This window comes from Elaeis guineensis, chromosome 2 (assembly GCF_000442705.2).
Source record: "Elaeis guineensis isolate ETL-2024a chromosome 2, EG11, whole genome shotgun sequence".
NCBI classification, from domain to species: domain Eukaryota; kingdom Viridiplantae; phylum Streptophyta; class Magnoliopsida; order Arecales; family Arecaceae; genus Elaeis; species Elaeis guineensis.
Window position 1 is genome coordinate 118,777,917 of NC_025994.2, and position 22,289 is coordinate 118,800,205.

General features: G+C 40.7%; 1 protein-coding gene across 1 annotated transcript; it reads right to left on the reverse strand.

Annotated features, from left to right (window-relative positions):
- Nucleotides 1-4,109: 4,109 nt before the first annotated feature.
- On the reverse strand, nucleotides 4,110-5,812 carry LOC105039856 (uncharacterized). The gene has a single exon (XM_010916169.4). The coding sequence runs from the start codon at nucleotides 5,243-5,245 to the stop codon at nucleotides 4,490-4,492; it is 756 nt and encodes a 251-aa protein (XP_010914471.1). The 5' UTR covers nucleotides 5,246-5,812; the 3' UTR covers nucleotides 4,110-4,489.
- Between the last annotated feature and the right edge of the window lie 16,477 nt (nucleotides 5,813-22,289).

The following is a 22,289-nucleotide window of genomic DNA, read 5'->3' on the forward strand; positions in this document are numbered from 1 at the left end:
AAGCATGCAATATATTGAGAGAACATGGCCCAACTGCTTTCAATATCTAAAAATATATCCACTTGATGATCTAAGTAAATAGGCGTTGGTGCATGACACAGGTGGATGTAAGTATAGAATAATGAATACCAATCTATCTGAAAGCTTCAATAAGGTGTTGAAGGGGGCTCGCTCATTGTCCATTACTGCTCTTATTCGTCTTTCTTTCTAACGTTTATCGAAGTATTTTGGTGTCAGATCTGTAATTGCAGCACGAAGAAGGGAGGCCGACAGAATATTCACAGATAAGATTAGACGAAAGTTAAATACACAGCAGCTGAAGTCTAGGGAGCATTGTGTGATTAAGTATAATAAAGAATCAGATTTGTATGAGATTCGATTGAAGCGAAGGCATTACAGTCTCGATGAATCTGATTATACACAGACAATCGACTTAGGGGCACGCACATGCACATGTAGAAAGTGGCAGTTATTACATTATCTATGCTCGCACTTGTTTGCTGTTTGTGCCAGCGAGAGCTTGATTGGAAGCAGTTTGTTGATGATTGTTATACTATTGCACATTATGAGCAGTCATATGCATTTACCTTCCATCTTTCAGAGAGTCTGTATTATTGGCTTGAGTGGACTGCATCAAGGCTGATATCGCACCCATCCACGAGAAGATAAAAAAAAAAAGAACGTCCACAATCAAGGAGGATTCGAAATGATATAGATGCAATGGAGCGTCAAAATATTGTACGGTATGGATTATGCAAGGAGATAGGGCATAATCGACGTAGATGTCCTCAACGACACTGATTTATCTCAACTTTTCATATGGTCTATATTTATATAATGTTTGTATTCTTTTTAAACTATTTTGAATATGTAATCATATCATGTAAATGCTTGAAAAATGTACGAAATGATCATATTGTTAATATTGGCTATTTAATATTCTTATTATTTTTATTGTATACTTGTCTTTATATTTTGTATCTCAGATGTGGCTTGTTCAGACTCCGACGTGCATCCAGGGTCGATTGATCCTACCGTACTCTATCTTCAGACTCAACACCGCAGTGACAGTATATATTCTGGAGAGAATATGGGGCTCCTGCACTGCAGACATAGAGGTTTCATCGCGATGCGTGTCTGACAGCCACATCAGAGGATTGTAAAGTATCTTCATATGGCTAGTTTTTATGTAATTTTTAGAGTTTATGACATACAGCTTAATTGGACCCTCATTACAACCATGGTAGAGTGATGGCGTCAGGAGACTCACACTTTTCACCTCTGTATTGGAGAGGCAACGATCATCCTACAGGACGTTGCTGTTCTCCTTGGATTACGAGTGCATGGACCTGCTATCACCGATACTATACAAATCATTTGGTTGGATCTCTGTGAGGAGTTGCTTGAGTTTAGATCGCCAGAGGCGATATTGTCGGGATCTTCATTGAGATTTCACTGGCTTCGTGACACATTCCATCACTTACCGGATGATGCAGATGATGAGACCGTATGGAGGCATTCACGGACATTTATTCTTTGTCTTATTGGTGGACATCGATTCATCAATAAGTTCGGTTCCCATGTGCAGTTATTGTACTTACTCCTGCTACGTGATCTTGATGTATGTGGGCAGTTGAGTTGGGGCAGCACTATCTTAGCCTTCTTGTATCGCGAGTTCTATAGGGCCAGTGGACCAGATGCACATGAGATAGCAAGGCCATTGGTGTTACTTCAGCTTTGGGTTTGGGAGCATTTATATATCGAACGGTCAGATCGTGTGTTTTTCAGACTAGGAGCCCATTAGTCGGTAGCGAGAGGTGATGTAACAGGATATGTCCCGTTAGATGTGGATGATGTTGGTTTTGAAGGTCCATTTGGTAGTGTACAGCATTATCAGACTGATCCACTAGGATGCAGGTATGTAACCAGTAGCACTGATTTTATATGATAAATAACTGTATATTTTCATATAACATAGTGGCTTTATTTTGGACAGGTGGAGGACTCGATTGATTGGTATGTATGCCTTACACACAATCCAGTGTCGCACACAATTATATATTATAAGGATCAGTTAGATCAGCAGCGTGATGATCAGATATTGTAGATGCCTTACACATCAGATATATTGGTCGTATTGTCCGAGATATGTCGATCAGATCAGTATGTATGGAGGATGCGCACCTCTCATTTGCTTCGACATCATGAAAATTTATTGTCCGGAGCGCGTGATGCAATAGTTTGGCATGCACCGGGATATCCCCCCACCATGTGATACTCGAAATGCTCTCCATCATTTGGATCGATGAGGGCGACATCATCATGATTGGGCTCGAGAGCATCGGGAGGATATTGACGCATAAAAGTAACAAAAAGATTTGATTGTGGCTGGTCCACTCATGCTTTTCATGATGGATTATTATGATCCATATCTACAGTGGTACAGGAGTATCATTAGACGATTCATCTCGCTATTGATGAGTGAGTGTCCCGAGATGAAGTTCCGTGCTTCAGGTGGCACGATAGATGTTGTGATAAGTATATTTTGCTTTTATCTCATTTTGTTATATTGTTATTAATATACTTATGAATAATATTTATTTTTTTACAGTTTCAAAGAATCACGTCGCTATATCATACGGCAAGGAGCGAATTTCATTCGATCACTGTTGGATGTAAAGATCGAGCACTTACCGATATTATGGATGGTTTTATTGATACTATGCAAGTTATCTCAGAGGATAGACGACTTCAGACTGTACCATCGACGGCTCCAAGTATCTCTTCGTATGCCCAACACACCTCGTATCCTAGCTTCTTGGTTTTCGACCTTTCCGTAGACGATGCGTCTCTATCACATAGAGTGAATGAGCCTCCATCTTCTTCTCCATCGATCGATACCGCACCTAAGCCATCACATCAGCGGTCAGAGATGAGACGCGTTTACGAGAGACAGACGCGTAGGAGGCCCCAATATCTTAATAGATACAGCTCTCGATAGTTGTGATATTTGTACATTTTTTTTACTAAATTAATTTTGTAATCAACTATTATTTGAAATTAATATTACAATGCTGGTTGCAAAAAAAATTAATTATTGATCGTTTGGGATTGTCCAACATTTTTAATATATTATAATAATATAATGATATAATTATTATTATATAATGATATATTAATATATTAATTTTTTTTACTAAAATATTTTTGTAATCAATTACATTATTTTGAAATTAATGTGCATCTGAAAACATGTTACAATTTATACTGTACTAGTTGCATAAAAAATTAGTTATTAAAATTATCTAATATTTTTAATATAATATAATAATATAATAATCTATAATAATATAATATTTTAGCATTTAGAACTGAGTCGATACCAACCGACTCAACCATATAAGATAATCAATATTACTTTTGGCACGGACCTGCTTTGGCACGGATGGCACGGAGTAAATATAATCTAACAGAGCAAACAACTGAATCATGCTACATTATTTAGCCATTCAACATCATTCTTTCATAAAAGGATATATTCATACCTTAAATCAAAAACTGCTACATTATTCAAAAAAAATATAGTACTATATCATCACACCACACAATATATACAACTAAAAAATACTACATCAACACAATACATAAAATCCGATAATTTAATCCTTCGGATCAGCTTGAACAGCAGGCCGATAGCGACACATAGATGAGAATGGTCTAGAGAGGAGGATGGCTGACTAGGAGGAGACTAACTGGGAGGAGACTGACTGGATTGATCACTTGAAAGATTTGAAACAAGAATATTCATCTGTTGGTCGATCCGGACAATATTCTATAAAACTATATCTAATCCAGTAGAGAGAATATTTTATCTTTCTATCCTATTTGATTCTCTCTGTATTACAGTCTGAAGGATTTTAAGAGTGCAGATAACTTCACCTAACTGATGTTGTATATCTATATGAGATGAACATCCCTATAATTCATGATTCAGCGCATATAGATGCCTTGAAAATGATAGCAGAGTTATACACAACATTATTTATCGTCATATTTCCATTCCACAACTTCCAAAAGAATGCTCATCTTCTTGACATGACACCACAACGACTGATGCTGTATCTAATCACGAACCTCTTTTCCTTACTACGTTTCACATGTGATCTTAGGTCGCCATCTGCCCATTTAGATTAATTCTACCTTTTGTAGAAACAGATCATGGGGCACATTCTTTTCGTCATTCACAGTTTTCGTAAAATCCCAAGCCCCCAGTTCAGTCATCCCAAGCCAACGACGAAATCCCAAGTTCTTTTAATACCAGGATTCACATAAATATATTATCCATTGAGTTGTATCTTCTTGTATCCATAATACCACCAAAAGAATTGGCAAATCTAAAGAACAATCAACGAGTTCACAACAAGAAGCAGCCAAACGGAAAAAAGGGGGAGAGAGCAATCAAAAGCTGTAGTGACTCGGATCGGAAAGATCAGGGCCGTCCATCATCGGCAGGTTTCTCCTCCGTCCACGAAAGCTTAAGGTTCTGATCCGATGGGCTCAGATGGATCCGCCTCGGCAACCCCAGGAAGCAGGGCCCGCACAGCACGACCCCGCCGTCCGATCTCTCCTCCTCATCCTCGCAGTCCGCTGATCCCTTCCCCCCGTTCCATTCCTTGGGCGCCGGATCCTTGCCGGCGGTGGGATCCACACGCCTGGCCGCCGCCGCCGGAGTCGCTGGGAAGCGCCGGATCTTGGAGGCCTCCTTCCCCATGAGGTCGCGGTAGCTGACGGCGGGGCAGGTGGCGAGGACCTTGGCGGCCACAAGAGAGACGCAGCGGAGAATCGTGGCGCCGACGTTAAGGACGCCGTGGAAGCGGCCGGAGGGGCGGCGAATGCCGACGGCGTCGAAGGCGGGGCAATCGCGGCGGCGGGAGAGGAGGCGGAGGTTGCCGACGAGGAGGCGGACGGTGCCGAGGAGGGGGTCGGGAAGGATCCGACCGGCGGCGGCGTAGATCTCGACGGCGACGGTGGAGGTGGAGTCGTTGGCGAGGAAGCCAGAGGGAACGCGGAAGATGAACTTGTCGTTCCAGGTGGGGTTCTCGCCGCCGGTGCGGTCGACGAGGGTGCGGACCTTGAAGGCGGGCTCCACCCAGGCGACGGCGTAGGCCTGGACGTGGCGGAGGCGGAACGGCGGCTTGAGGCTCTGGGCTGAGATCAGGTTGATCTCCAGTAGTTGGGAGTCCATGCCGATGCCAGCGCGGGCGCCGCCGCGATGGGCGGCGATCGCTCGCTAGGGTTTCAAGAAGGGAAGGGGGTTCAAGAAACGGGGAGGGAGAAATGGAGGCGAGTTCAAAGTGGCGGTGTATTTAGGAAGGTGAGGCTTAGGGAGCGATCGAGATCGAGGCCGCAGCGGATTTAAAACGGGAAGTTCAAAAGGCTTCGAGCGCGGTACGAGCTTTGAAGCGGCTGATCGTGAGGGTTTCGGGTGGTATCTTTCGAACGATTGATCTTCTTTCGCGAATGATTACCGTTGGATCGCGTGCCACGTTGATCTGACGGCAATACGAACTGTTCGTACATTTGTCTGCACAGATCTCGGAGTAACCTTGCACAATCGAACGGTGGATTGGTGCGAAGGAAGGGGAATCCTTCTTTAGCACGAAAGAAACAACCCAGGTCCGAGTGGCGTTCGTTGGAAGGGCGCGTTCGCGTTGGCCGACTAGAAGCTGGGAGGGCAAAATACGCTGCCGATCGTTGCTTTTCAGCTACGGCCGCTTGCTTTCCATTTGATGGTGCCGTTGGAGCTTTGATATTAACGCTGAGGTCCTTTTTGAGTTGCGCCTCCTCTCGGCCCATATAACCCCTCTACCGCCCCACAGACATGAACGCCGATATTTTTATTGAATTAAAATTTTAAGCATTCATAAATTTTAATTGTGCACTTACGAATAATTTAGTAATTATTAAAGATATCATTATACAATGTATTCTATATGAAACATAGATATATATTTTTTTTTAATAAATCGGGGAGGGTTAGGTTAAATCGGGTTGATTAGATTAGGTCAACCTTAACTCAACCACACACAAGGTTGGGTTGGTATTTTTAATCTCAAGCCAAGTCAAAATTTATAAAATCTCAACCCAATGAACCGGTTCTGGTTGAGCCCAACCTTAGTTGCACCCCAGTTGTTACATTGCACGGTACTAATTTGTGATTGTTGGTCATTTGTTTATTATCTTTTTTTAGTTAGAACCATGATAATCATTCAAGAAAAATTATGTGTGCATGCATATGTAATTATGACAAAACAATTGCATGGATGTATTAATGCGTATGATCGACAATTGAGATCCAAGTATGTGTAGGGATGTAGTTTGTTTGTAATCTCGGATAAATAATATGTTCGTTAGTAATTTGGTTGTGTTTTGAAGCTTATGCGTTTGTAGTGAAGACAAACCAGTAAGCTACGTGCATGTGATCCATGTGTCTATTTATAGAGTACTGCAACTTGTATATTATCTTCCTTAAAAGTATACAATTCTCTATGAACAGTTATTATCAGGTTGTTTAAATTTGCTGATCTTTATGTAGCAGAATGGAAAAAAAAGGGGCTTAACATGGGGGGTGGCAATCGAGTTGGGTCAGTTATGAATAAATCAGAACAAGTACAGATCGGATCAGAAAATTCTAAATCTGAATCTAATCTATTTATTAAATAGGTCAGAATTTAAACCTTAATCTGACATGTTTAATAAATGAATAATCTGATCCGACCCATTTAATATATTTATTAAATGGGTAATCTATTAATCTAACACGACCCGACCTATTAGCCCAACTCAGCTCGACCTAACCCAATATGTTTAACTGTTTAAAATAGAATCTATTAGCCCAACCCAATCCAACCCAACCTAAGCTGTTTGACTTATTTAAAATAAAATCTGTTAGCCCAATCCAACCGAACTCAACCTGTTTAAATATAAATCGCAATGAAGATAGATACTAAAATTAAAATCCCGACATGCTACAAAACTATAGCAAATTGGGCTACCACATCACAAACAAGAAATGCTTGCTGCCAACATTCATGGAGTTCGAAGAGGATGAAAGATATGAGAATCTAAGTATTAAAAGTTCAGAAAATCCTTTATCCCCAATTCTTTTCGATACCACATAACCTTTTGAAAAAGTAGAGAAACATATATCGAAAGGCAGATAAAAGAAACATCCAAATCCTCGGTGTTAATGATAGATTTCTCTTTGCAAAAATAAAACAACAAACAGATTGTAGGTATGAAATTACTCGAGACTCATGATTTAAAATGATAAAAAAAATTAAATAAAAAAATTCAAAAATAACACAACGAAAAATAAAAAGATATCTTATTATCTTGTACATCGAGAACAAATAAGTCTATACTTTTTTAGACTTTTTTCTGTTGATAGTATAAGAACACAGTGCCTCGTGGCCAAGAGAGTGAGAGCACAAGAGAACGAGGGTAAGGTGGATGGAGGAAGAGGAGGAGAAGGATCGTCAGAAAGTTGGAGGCACCAAAGAGGAGGAAGAGGTCGCTGCCTTGTTGCTGGATCGATGAGAAAATGGGACACCATCTAGTCGGCCAAGAGCAAGAGAAAGAGAACTAAAGAAAGGAGCTTAGGGTTGCAGAAGGAAATCAGCAAAATCAACCATTCAACCATAGCATGAATGAATCATGATGGCTAATGGGGACCATGAGATAAGGGCCATAACTCGTAGGGCGTAGCGCATAAGGGGGTGGCCGATTGGGTGGATCTGCAAGTCAAGATTTTGAATTTTAAATGAACCGTCTCAAATTAATTTGTTTAGAAAGATAAAAATCATATATAGGTTAAACAGGTTATCCCATCCGATCTGATCTGATCCAAAAATTAAACGGATTAAATAGATCAAATATCTAAAACCTAAACCTGACCTGAATAATAAAAAAGGTTAAACAAATCAACCTGTTTACGATCTGAATCCATTTAATTCAAATCCAAACCTTTTTGTGGTGGGTCGGATCATATTTTGCCATCCATAGCTTAATGGCTATGATTACGTGAATAGAATATTGGGAATATAGTATATCAAGCCCCTGAATATTATAATGCAAGTCCTAAATCCCAAACTCTATCTCTGATTATGTTAATTTCTTAAAAGTGCTATGAAAGAATGTAAAGTAAGCATTTGTTAAGAAATAAAAAAGCTTCCTTTTTAATTGTTTTCTAACATGGAGTTTATTATTTTAAGTGGAGTTAGTTATATTGACTTTTCAAATCACGGTTTTGGGTAACTTGACTAGAAATGCATCTATTTGATAGTGATACTGGTCTAGGGTATCAAACTAAGTCTCTAAATTTTTAGCAACTGACAAGAAATCAGACAGATCCTCTATAATTATATTACTAATACCAAGATAAAAGTGAAAAATAATAGGCTTTTAGTGAATCAATCTCAATGTAAGAATTGAGCATGTTCACCATTATATTTAAATAATGGTACTATATGATTCTGTATATCACCAAGATTACAAGGAACATTACAAAGAATATTGCATTCAAAACTTAGAAAGAAATAATAGAAATTTTTTTCAATACAACTAGAAAGAATCTCTTAATTAAGTTGCTATAACAGTTATATAATCATAGAAGACTTCAATAATTTTTTGTCAAGACAAAGTTGATGAAGATTTAAAGAATCATTTTGATCTCTTATAATCATATAGGAGTTGTCTGGTTGATGAAGATCTAGAGAATCATTTTCAAGTTTATCATTATTTGGAGAATCATTTGATGGATCCTCCATAATTATAGGGGATTTGCATGATTTGTCAGTAAGAAGTTGATGAAGATGATGAAGATTTGAAGAGTCAATTTGATCCTCTAGATTTGTGTCGCTATCACCATTGCCATGCCATGGTCTCTGTAAATTGAGGCTGAATATGATGGGAATGGCTTATCTGTATGACTATTTGGGTTTGTGCTATGTTCCACTTGGTCTGAAAATGAGTTCAATTAAATCAATCATAAAGCATGATAGTTACGTCTTCTAAAATAATTGACTCTTTCAGTTTACGTGCAAGTCTATTTCCTTGAATTCATGTGCAGGTATCTGCACCACCTATATTCATTCTATGTTGTTTACCTTGCAATTTTTTTTAAAAAAGAATTCTAGTATTGAAGTTTCTCTTCATGGATTTCTGCCATTAATTTCTTCTTGCAACCACTAGAGCTCTCTTTCTTTACATGTTGTTGCTCTTGATCTCTCCGCCTGAGGTCGGCTATCGAGATGGAGATAGCCGAGGAAGAAATTGCTGTGGGAGCTCTGTCCGAATGCCTACAAGAAGTCCTAACGAGAGGGTTCTCCAGTGGAGATTCTTTGATGCTCAAGTTAGAAGATAGAGAACAATGAGAGGAGAAAGTAGAGAGTCGAAAGTTTATTTTGAGAGTTTTGAAGCGAGTTCTGATAGTTTTTCGGATTTATCGTGTAGATTGATTCGGATGAGATATTTTTCTTTTACGGAAGATTCAATCACGGAGGGATTTCAATATATTGGGACTTTTCCAATTTAAGAGAAGAAGAGGTAGATTTATCGATGGAGAATATAGCTCGACCGTCGGCGAGCTACAGTATATCATCGAAAGTCGAGGTCATGGAGACTGAAGTATATATTGGTCTCAGGCGATCTAGAATAGATCGATCGAGGATGATCTAAAATAGATCATCTAAGATCGAGGAGTAGAGAACCTCCATTGATAGGGTATATCCGATGACTTTCATCTCTGTCGTATATACGTATATCTGATGGATACCCATCTTTCATAGCTCGATCGAAGTCGAAAATATTGCAGTCGTGATAAGTGGTATATTTTTATATTTATTTTAGATATTTTTGATAATTTATGGTGTTAACATCTTCTAAAAAAATCTAATTTCATAAATAAATTAGATTTTTTTATAAAAATAAATAATTTTAAAAAAATATAAAATTAGAGCATATTTATGAAAAATAGATGTTAAGTTAATTAAGTAATTTAAGCATTAAAATAATAAAAAATTAATAAATAATTTAATACATATTTTTTTTAATTTTTTAAATATAAAATTGAAGCAAAAATCAAGCAAAAATATCTTAAAAAATAAATTTTATAGTCTTCGGTACATGATGGACCGGCTGCTCGATACATGGATTCAATGGCGTAGTCCACTGGAAATGCTTCACAGCACACGATGCAGTGTACGACGGGCGAAAGAAAGTTTTTGCGAACAGACGGCGGAGATTAATTCTGAGAGAGATCAGACGGTCCATATTCGTTGCCGGTTGAGAACTAACCAGAAGAATAAAATTTTAGCACGATCCAACGGTCGAAATTTAATCTATCGCTTGATCCGATGGCTGGAGTTCATCCCGACTAAGAATAAGAAGAAATTTGCGCCATCCGATGGTCAGAAATCAATCCGATGATCGATCCAACAGCTGTTATCATTTTCGATAAAGAGGACTTAAATGCTGATTTTTTGGATGATCTAGGCGGTCCAATGAAGATCCGATGATCAAAACTTAATGATACGGGTATACTACGAATTCTAAAGATTTTAGGACTCCTTTTGCTACCAAAAAAAGATAAAAAATTCACTTATAAATAGGAGGTCCAGAAATAAGAGTAGAGAGCAGAAAAAATCAATAAAAATATAAAAAAAAATTAAAAAAAATTAATAAAATTTAGAGATTCAAAAGGAAGAAGAAGAGAAGTCAGTTCACTCTATGGAGTATGAAGAAAGAAAGAGAGGTCATCAACCATCTTCTCGATAAAACTATGCGGATCCACTTCAGATCTTTATTATAGTTTTATTTTTATTTTTATTTTATTATTTTTTTTTAATTTTTTATACTTAAATTTTAATTTTAATTAATAAAAAATTTATTTTTTTATATTTTAAATTTTTATCTTTTATTTTTATTGTAAGTAGATGCTAGGATCTAGTTAGTAGATCTTAGTACCAATTTATTTTATACTCTTTAAATTTTTATTATTTAATTTTATTGCAAGTAGAAGCTAGGATCTAAATAGTAGATCTTAGTATCCAATTTATTTTTCGTACTTTTGATTCTTATTTTTTGATTTAAATTATTTTTTTAAATTTTTTTTTTATAAAATTAAAAATTTTAAATCAAAATACTATCTTCTTTGTAGATTCGATCCGACTTACTACTTTCTATGTATTTTTAATTTTTATTAAAATTAAAATTAATTTGATAATCACGATGTTCTAACGATAACATCGCGATCCTATCAAATTTTTGGCACCATTGCCGGAGAAGGCATCAATTTTAATGTTTGATTTCTTTGATTTTTTTATAAATATAGCTTACTAACTTTTTTTAATTTTTTTATCTTTTTACAGAAAAAAGAAAAAAATTCAAAAAAGAGATAGAAAGCTTCTAATTTTGCTAGATGAGATCAATCCTAACCCTAACCCTAATTATTTTTTTAATATTAATTACTATTTTTTTAAATTAATTTAAAATTTACTCATATAAACTTAATAAAAATTGCATGACAACAGTAGAAACTTAATTGTTAGAAGTATTCATCATCTTAGATTTACTTTTGATGATCACTGGAGACAAGGTAAGCTTTCAAGTTTGATTAATTTCATGCATATAATTTAGTTGCACAAAATTTTTTGTTTGAAATTGATTGTGCATATTCATCTTAAATCAATTTAAGGGCAATACCCATAACAAGATAAGGTGGAGATTTTATCACTCTTTTTTAGTCCAAAGACAACCTCCAGCATCCTGCATTAACCCAAGCTTAATTAAAATTAAGTAGATGTTGGCTCCTATGATCAATTGAGTTTAGTTTGAGTATTGTGATGAAGTCAAGTATAAGGTAAGTTTGAACTCACCACTGAAACTGGTGTCTAAGATAAGATGTTACAAAGGCTAAGCCTAAGTGGACTCACGGTTATTTAATTGATTCCGTTAACTTACCTGGCCAATCCAATTGGTGTCTAAGGCAAGCAACGGGGGGACCCCCACAACCCCATCTCTTATCTAGCCAATTGAAGGAAGTGAAAACAAACCCAATTTGCACTTAAGCTAAGCCACTCTACATCGAACTGTTAGGTCTAAGAAATCCGTAGGTGTCTAAGTTTAATTGTTTGCTAACTTGATTGCAATTAACATTTAACCATAACTAATTCTTCTTATCTTTCATCTTTAGATCTAGGACTTTCTTAAGGTTCTCACCTTAGTACCTCTCTCTTTCTTCCTCTTCTCTTTTCTTTCTCCCTTTTCTATAAAAAAAAAAAAAATCTGAACCACATACATTAGGGTTTGCACTAGTATATGCACAGTAAGAGATCTCTTTATCTTGACCTAGTTAAATCCAATTCTAAAATTGAATGGTTGATCCATGCACAATAAGAGATCAAACTTTCTGACTCTAGTCCTAAAGTCGATTTGAACCTGATAGCCCAAAAATTAGATAAAATCGACCTTCTTATAAATAAATTCCTAGTCCTAGGTCAACAATCTCCTATGTAATACACATCAGCTCTCAATTATCAGGAGATCTATTTTATCTGTGCTAGTCCAGCCCATCATGTGAGTGAATGTCTCACGGCTATACAGTTTTCACCTTTCATCCAAGAACAAGTTCAAGCTGGTCAAGATTACTCCAAACCTGTCAATGATCTATTCTTAAACACATATAACCAAGATTGAAGAAATCATCCTAATTTTTTTTGGAGACCACAACAAACTCAGGCTCAGACATAATTTTTTTCTGTGCAAAACTTTTAGAATAGGCTCCAATACCAAAATTATGTCTATAATAAAGGTCAGCCTAGTCAGCCTACCCAGCCATCCTATTATAATCAGTCTTTATACCCACCTACTCAACAAACCCCTCTAGCCAATGATAGGTTTAGCCAACTTCAACAAATGATTATAATCCAACAGCAATCCATCGTCAGGCTAGAAGCACAAATAGGTCAGTTAATTGAGTCTTCCATGAGGAGAGAACTAGGTCAATTGTGCAGCAAACTAATACCGAATTTCAAAAACAACCCACCCACCCAACAACCATCTGAATCTAGTCATCAATCTAATGTCCCATCTAATAATCCTCAAATTAAAAATAATAAAATAATCTCTGAGCTTAGAAGTAATAGGATTCTTAAGGATCCATACCAAGATCAGGTGAAAGAGGTTAGTACTGATGCTAGCCAAAATATGAATTTAGAAGAAGATGTTAGTACTGAGACTAATCCAATGAAAGAATCTGAGCTCAGTACTGATATTGATCTAAGTGAAAAAAAAGAGAATGGATGAGTTACTCGAGATATATTCATCAAAAGTTATATTTTCTTTAGTCCTAGAAGCTGGTTCTTCCATTTTAGAATCATCATCATCTCCAGAACTAAAATCGCCCTTGGTCACACCTGAGTATGCATGTTTAGAATCAAGTGACATCCTTTCAGTACCCATTGCTTCAAACTCAACTCCTAATCCAAAAACTTAATTTATGAATATTTTAAAAAAAATAAATAAATAAAATTTTTAATAAACAAGGATCTGTGAATAGGTTTGTAAATAATCTTCCTAAAATTAAGAATAGAGATGTGAACTACTTTATGAAAGTTGGCAACAAAATATTAAAATTTATTGTAGGCCATCTTTCTAAGGTTGGTAATCCAAAACTATTAAAATTTGTCAATCCAATATTTGACACGGGATAGGTGAGAGAATCGACAAGGTCTGGCTAAAGATGATAAACTTAGTGCTTCTTGGAAGGCAACTCAGTTTTTAGCTTTTGCTTTTTGATATCTTTTGTATTTTATTTAAGTTAATTGAGTCTTACTTAGTATATTTTGTAAAAATTTAAAGACAATATTGGCTAAGCTAGGGAGAGAACTAATTCTGAAAAGATTTCTGAATTAGATGACATCTCTCTTTTTTTTTCTTTTTGTAAGCACCCTTCAATTTTTCTACTCCATTGAAGACAATGTCGATTAAGTTGGAGGGAGAGAATAATTTTTTTTTTAAATCCTCAAGTAAGTTTGTATTTAGCATCTAAGCACCTGATTATACTTAAGAATCGAGTTAAACTAAGTATTTTTAAAAAAAAATTGATGTATAGATTAAAAAGTTTATGAGATATTGAGGGATCAAGTATTAAAAAAAATTAATAAAAAATTAAGTTTAAAACTTAAATAGTTTTCTTTGAGTATTTCTAAATTTTTCTACCAATATCAAAGAAGAGTTTACTTCTTATAGGCTTGTGTAGAGTAACTATATGTTTCTTCATATATATATATATAAAATTTTAAGTACTTCATGCTGAGTAATCGAGCCTCTTTGCCTAAGCAAGCATTGAGTTTCGCATCAAAAGGTATGAAGGACAAAAAAGCTTTATTGTAAAGCTAGTTTTAACTCGTAGTATGTTTGATTCGAGCAAGTAAATCCGAGGGATATTCTATACCTAGTGCCCTAAAGCCATCTGGTTCAGGAGTGATTGGCTGAAAATTCGCTACATAGATCAAATAGAAAGCTTAATGGGTTAAGACACTCAACAGCGATATAACATTAAAAAAAATCAAATCAATAAATAAAGGATAGAAGTAAAAATATACTTATCGATATGAAGGTTAATGATTTAGAGATAAAGATAGGAGTAATTTAGAAAAAGTTTAAAAAAAATTTAGTGTTCTTAGTTTAACTCTCATATTGATTAGTATTAATACTCCAATGACATACCTCACTCACGCTCTACTGAATATCAGTGGCCCTTTTAAAAAATTATCTGATGAAATTCGAAACTTTAAGTTAAATAGTACTTAATTCTAAATTCTTTCTTTACTCGAGGACGAGCAAAGTTCAAGTTGGGGAGTATGATAAGTGATATATTTTTATATTTATTTTAAATATTTTTGATAATTTATGGTGCTAACATCTTTTAAAAAAATTAATTTAATAAATAAATTAATTTTTTTATAAAAATAAATAGTTTAAAAAAAATAAAATTAGAGTATATTTATAAAAAATAAATGTTAAGTTAATTGAGTAATTTAAGCATCAAAATAATAAAAAATTAATAAATAATTTAATGTATATATTTTTTTAATTTTTTAGATACAAAATCAGAGCAAAAATCAAGCAAAAATATCCTAAAAAATAAATTTTATAGCCTTCGATACACAGTGGACCGACTGCTCGATCCACAGATTCAATGATGCAATCCACCAGAAATGCTTCGCGGTGCACAATGTGGTCTACGACGGGCGAAAAAAAAAATTCACGAACGGACGGCAGAGATTAATTCTGAGCGAGATCAGACGGTCCACATTCGTTGTCGGTTGAGAACTAATCAGAAGAAGAAAATTTTAACATGATCCAACGATCGAAATTCAATCTATCGCTTGATTCGACGGCTGGTATTCATCCCGACTGAGAATAGAAAAAAATTTGCACCATCCAATGGTCAAAAATCAATTCGATGATCAATCCAACGGTTGTTATCGTTTTTGATCAAGAGAAGGACTTAAACACTGATTTTTTGGATGATCTGGGCGGTCCAATGAAGATCCGACAGCTAGAAATTAATGATACGGGTATACTACAAATTCTAAGGATTTTAGAATTCTTTTTGCTATCAGAAAAAGGTGAAAAATTCATCTATAAATAGGAGATCTAGGAATAAGAGTAGAGTAGAAAAAATTAGTAGAAACATAAAAAAAATTTAAAAAAAATTAGTAAAATTTAGGGATCCAAGGGGAAGAAGAAAAGTCGGTTCGTTCTATGGAGTACGAAGAAAGAAGAAGAGGTCGTCAATCATCTTTTCGATGAGGTTGTACTGATCCACTTCAGATCTTTGTTATAGTTTTATTTTTATTTTATTTTATTATTTTTTTTTTAATTTTTTGTACTTGAATTTTAATTTCAATTAATGAAAAAATTATTTTTTTATATTTTAAGTTTTTATCTTTTATTTTTATTGCAAGTAGATGCTAGGATCTAGTTAGTAGATTTTAGTATCAATTTATTTTATGCTCTTTAAATTTTTGTTAATTATTTTTATTGCAAATAGAAGCTAGGATCTAAATAGTAGATCTTAGTATCCAATTTAATTTTTCACATTTTTGATTCTTGTTTCCGATTTAAATTGCTTTTCTTAAAATTTTATTTTTTTTACAAAATCAAAGATTTCAAATCAAAATATTGCCTTCTCAGTGAATTCGATCCAACTTGCTACTTTCTATATATTTTTAATTTTTATTGAAATCAAAATTAATTTGATAATTACGATGTCCTAACGACAATATCGTGATCCTATCAAATCGAGACCAAGGCCGAGGTATAGATCCACAACACATGTTATCTCCAGCTACGGCAAGAAAATATGGCAATGATTGGCATCCTCATTGCGTTGGTGGAGGAAAAGGTGACCATGCTCTTGGATGAAAGTGAAAGATTGCGGAGCTCATTCAAGACAATGCAGCTCACATATCCTCTCTGATGCAGACTTGGAGAAGGTTCTAGGATCTATATGTTGACAACTCTCTCAAGAAGCTCCTGGACATCATATATGATGCTGATGACATCCGAGGTTGAGAAATCTAGCGCAGTTGTATCATCTAAAAAGAAGCCATCTTCATTGTCTGCATCGGTTAGCTAGCTGCCAACTTCCCCCATCAATTCTTGCTTTCATCGGGTTGTTCACACTCACCAGATGAAATTGGGAATGCACAAACTGAGAAATTAGGTAAAAGAGGGTATTCCGCTAGGGTGTGGGTTGTATCTTTTGCACGAAAGAATGATCGATCTTCCCGTACTCCATTGAAGTTTAAAAAGATAGAGAGCTTTTCTTATTCTTCTGTACTCCTTTTCTATCTATATCGTTTGGGTTCATGGATGGTGCTCCAAAGGCACCATCAATAGTTAACTCTTCTCTCAAGCTCTTTTTTAAGTATGAAGGAGAAAGCTATTCTGGCATTCATGGTCTCCCTTCTCTGGCAAAATAGGAAGGAAAGATTATTTCAAGCAAAATTTTTCCAACCTATTGAACTTCTTTGACAATGCATGTCTATCTCCACAGACATAGTGTGACATCATCATCATCTTCTACTGTTACTGTCCCGTCAAGGAACTGGGGCCTTTCTGTGCTGAGAAATCTTCATTCTTCTCCTTATGACTTGATTTCTTGGAGGCCCCTTACCCTTGGGACATTCATGTTGAACTTTGATAGTGTAGTGAGATCAAATAATGTTGCTGTAAATTGTTGCGGCCAATCGCCTCATCGTCCGATCGTCGGGGAGCGTGCACCTGCAAAAACGAGAAGTCCGCACTGACCGGAGGCGGCTCCGGCGGAGACCCTCCGACGGTCAAGTCAGAGAGGTGACTGGGCAACAGTGAAATGAAGACAGAGAGCTCGATCGAGAGAGAGAGGGAGAGGGAGGAGCAAGCCTGTGGTCTCGAAGGCGAGAATGGAGATCCCTTGCACTGTTGCCTTCCCCGGTTTATATAGTGGAGCACGGTATGGCGCCATCATTAATGGCGCAGACAAGTGAAGAACTGTCAACTCACTGTAGACTGTCAGAGTTGCCGTGAAAACGTCACGTCGCCGTGGGACTGTCAAATCACCAGGGTTGACAATGCCCCTGGATAGCCGCGCCGCATGTTGCTGTCAGAACTGACAAGGTCTGGCGGCTGTACGGCGATAGGAGGAGTCGATCGACCCTAAGTCGGTGGCCAGCTGAGTGGCGTCGGACCCCTCCGTTAGTCGGGGAGTCTTACGTGAGTCGGCCATCAGACCTCTGGGTTCAGTCGGTCGGGGAAGGTGTGTCCGACACATCCTCAGTCGGTCGTGAGCCGATAATTAGCCGATGATGGCGTCCGTCGGTCGGTCGCTCCGGCCGCCAGTCGGTCGGTCCGACCGTCGGTCGGTGCCCTCGATCGTTGGTCGGTCGGTCGGTCGGTCCGCTCGACCGTTGGTCGGTCGGTCGGTCCTTCCGGCAGTCGGTCGGTCGGTGGGTATCCCCCAACAGTTGCCCCCCTCCACTCCTGAGTCGGATGGTGAGCTGGCCGATGCTTTCATTCGGGCAGCAATCCTGGGCGACTAGGAGTGGATTTGTCGCATGCACAGATCCGACCGTACCGCCGATTGATTCGATGTCAGGCGCCTCATAAATGCCAAGCGATTTGGATGTCTAGTCGGTGTCGGATGTCACGTCGGCGTCAGATGTCAGACGTCGCGTCTTGTCGTCGTCAGACGTTACATCGGTGTCAGAAGATCGGGCGTCGGACGATACGGTGTCAGTCAACCGGATATCCGGCACCGATCGTGGGTGCGCGGGGCGCTGTCAGGCATCCCATCGGGAATGCGAATCGGTGCGGGTGCATAAATGCGGAACCGCATCCCCGCGTGTCGCGTGTCGAAGGTGGTTGGCCGGCGCCCCCCGCATTTAATATGGGCGGTGCGGCCATCCCGGGACGGGGCGCGCCGAATTCTCTGGCCACCCGGAGGCCGCCACGTGTCGAGCATCCACGGAGCTTCGGTCGGTGCGGAGTCATCTTGGCCGTCGGGCGGGCCTATATATATAGGACCTCTCGGACCCCAGACCCCACCATTGCCATTTTGCTGCCGAAACTCTGTTCGGGCGATTTCTCAGTCGTCGCGGGTAGAGCTTTCTTGCTTCCAGAGGAGTTTCTTCGGTTCGTGGTCCATCTTCCGTCCTCCTCATCTTCTTCTTCGCCCCTTCTTCTTTCTTATTCGGTTCCGGTACAATGGCCAGGAATCCGACTCAGGGAGCTCGGTCGGGGAATCCGACTGACGACTCCCGGTCGACTCCGGAAGTTGAGGTTTCCTCGCTTTTGGGGCCGAATGTTGATCGACTTCGGGAGCAGTATTGCATCCCGGAGCAGTTTCAACTGTCCGCCTCAGGGGCCGGCGGTCGGGTTAACAGCCCTCCGCCTGGTCAGCTGGCGTTGTATGTCGAGGACCTTCGCGCGGGTCTTCGGCTCCCGATTCTGGAGTTCGTCCGGAATCTTCTGAACTATTACGGACTCTGTCCGACGCAGCTAGCGCCGAACTCTGTCCGTCTCATCATCAGTTTCGCATTGTTGTGTCAGCTCTTGCCGACCAACCCTCGCATTTCTCTCTTCCGGGCCTTCTTTGTGCTCCGACCCCACCCTAAAGCCCGAGGGTGGTGGCTCTTCAACCCCCGGAAGGGCCTTTCCTTCACACCGGTCTTCCATCGTCCATCCATGGGTGGAAGAACCAATTCTTCTTCGTTTCTTCTCCATCTTCTTGGGGCTTTCCTTCTCACTGGGGCGTGCCCCGAACCGAAGCCAATGACAACAGTCGGGTGGAAGCGGACGACCGGGAGGACTTCCACCGACTAAAAGATATGTCGGTCCCGAAGCAGAGGGAGCTTGTTACCGAACAAGCTCTCTATGACGCCGGCTTAAGCTTGGTCCCCCGACTAGGTATCGTCCGATTTCTCGGTCTCCTTTTCATCCGACCCTTAGTCCGGTTCTTTAGCTAACACCTTTGTCGGTATTGCAGGGACACCTCCAAGAATGCGGCCGACAGATGCGGAGATTCGGCAATTTGCGACAAGGAAGAGGCCAGCATCGGGGGCCGGACCTTCGCGGCTCCCGAAGAAGCCTGCTCCAGCGGCGCCGATCGTCGAAGCATCGGTGATCGATCAGTCGGAGCCCGTCATCGCGCTCGTGGCTCCGGCGGCTCGTACGGAGGAGAGGCCGGAGGAAGAGGCGGCCGAAGGAGCGTCGGCGGCATCACCGGAGGCGGTGGAGCCGGATGTCGTTCGGGAAACCGAACATCACCCGGTGGCGTCCGTGGCCGCAGCGGGGGGTGCTGGTTCCACTTCGAGCATCCCCTCGCTGCCGGTTCCGTCGGTCAGGGCGGCCGATCGAGGGAAAGCCCCGATGGACCCCACAGACAAAACAAGGTCGGGGAGCCGATCTGTGCCGCCCAGCGCACAGTTCCCCGAGGGTGCGTCGGCGTTGGCCGACCATAACCTGGCGAGAAGGTTGTGCCAGGGGATCCTTCTTCCGGCCGACGTGGAGTCGCTGAGATCTCGGCAGGTAACCGAGATGCTATCCAAGTTCTACCCGACTATGGTCGAGGTAAGCTTCACATCACCTTCTCTTTTCCTTAGAGATTTTTCTCATTATGTGATTTGACGAAGCATTTGCAATCGGCAGCTGATCTATACAATGTCGGAACTAGAGGCCGGGTACCGCAGGTTCGGTAACGTCCGGGCCGCTTATAAGGAGAGGTCGGCGGCGGCCGAAGCCGAGAAGGCGATGTTGGTCGACCATCTTCAGCAATCGGCCGATCGGGAGGCCAAGTTAGTAGACGAGGTCTCCCGGCTTGGGTCCGAACTTTGGTCGGCCAAGAAGGAGGCCAGACACAAAGGTTGGGCCGTGCGTCGTCTTCGGCACGAACGGGATGGCACCACCGCCGAACTCCAAGGCGAGCGTGAGCAGCTTTGGGTGAGCCTGGAGAAGCTCGCCAAGGTCGAGGAGGAGCTTTCGATCGCCCAAGCCGACGCCGACATAGCAAAGGCGGAGGCGGAGTCGGCGAAGGAGTCGCTCGGCCGGGCGGAGGAAGAGGCAAGGTCGGCGAGGGAGTCGGCCGATCGGGCGGTTGAAGACTTCCGGGTCTCCGACCAATATCGGGAGGAGATGCTTGAGTCGGGTTTCGCCTCGTACCGGGTGGGGTACGAGGATGGTCGAGAGGCTGTCCGGGCCTTGTATCCGGAGCTTAACCTTAGCAGCATCGTCCCACCGGGGGCCGAGGAGGAAGCCACCGAGGAGATGGCCGACCAGCCGTCGGGAGGCGTAGTTGCTGCGGAGGAAGTCATCCCGGAGGAAGCGGCGCCGACTGCTAGTCCCCACCGACCGAAGGACTAGCTTCAGCCGTCGACCCGGCTCCACTCGTGGCCGACACAGCAGTCATCCCCGATCTCCCGTCGGTCGAGGAGATCGACTCAGATGGGTGATCGGGCCATGCCGATTTTTCTTTGCTTTTTCTGTTTTTTGAAATACATGTAATCGGGCTTCGACATGACTTTGTACATTTTGAATGAAAATTTTGAATGAAAATTTCTTCTGCTTTCCCTTTGTCTCCTTCTTCCAAATGTATTGTTGAATGCCTTAGTGAGTCATTAACTTATGTAAGTCGCCAACTCACTTAAGTCGGTAAGACGTTCGGCAACTCGTGCCGCTATGAAGGAGAGGTAAGTTCCGACTTTGGATCGGCTTCTGATAGTCGAGCTCGTCAGTCGGGCGCGTCTTGTTGAGTCGGGAGCCGATCGAACATTGCAAAGGTTCGGTAGTCGGGCTTCCGCTGACGCGTTCAGTCGAACGTCGTCCGAAGCATTATCGGGGGAACGACAACAAGTCGGATCCCGATGTTCTTGCGTCGGATATTCATGCTGTGTGTTTCGATATACGGTGGTAAGCCGAATATCGTCCGACCGGCCGTGGCTCGGTCGGCAGGTCGTAGATGCGACTAAGGTCACGTCGTGCGATAGACGGGGATAAGCCGAATATCCTTCGACCGGCCGTAGCCTGGTCGGTAGTCGCGGCATCAGTCGCGTAGGCATTTTGCCTCTCTTTGGTCGGGGCCAGTCGGCTTGTTAGCCGATGGTTTGGCCCGAAAGTCCGACCGTAGAAGGAGTGTCAACTCCCGTCGATGTAGACGCGTCGGTCCCCTTAAGAGTCCGATGTGTCGTCGATCGTCGAAGGAGTGTAACTCCCGTCCATAAGGGTGCATCGGTCCTTGTAAGGGTCCGATGTGTCGTCGATCGTCGAAGGAGTGCCAACTCCCGTCAATAATGGTTCATCGGTCCTTGTAAGGGTCCGATGTATCGTCGAAGGAGTGTCAACTCCCGCCCGTGTAGATGAGTCGGTCCTCACAAGAGTCCGATGGATCACCGGCGATAAGGCCGCCGGTTCCAGACGGACACTAAGTCCACATTGGCGTGTCGGGGCTTGACTTTGATGAGCACCGATCATTAGTCGAAGAGTTAAAACTCTGAATTTCCAAACTGAATTTGTATTCCGACTATCGAATTACAAAGTTCATTGGTAATACAGCTTCAAGTTGTCGGCGTTCCAAGTTTGGGGAATGGGTTTCCCCTCAAGGGTCTCCAGTCGGTAGGCTCTCGGACCATAAGTGTCTGCTACCTTGTAGGGCCCTTCCCAATTTGGAGCCAACTTTCCTTGGT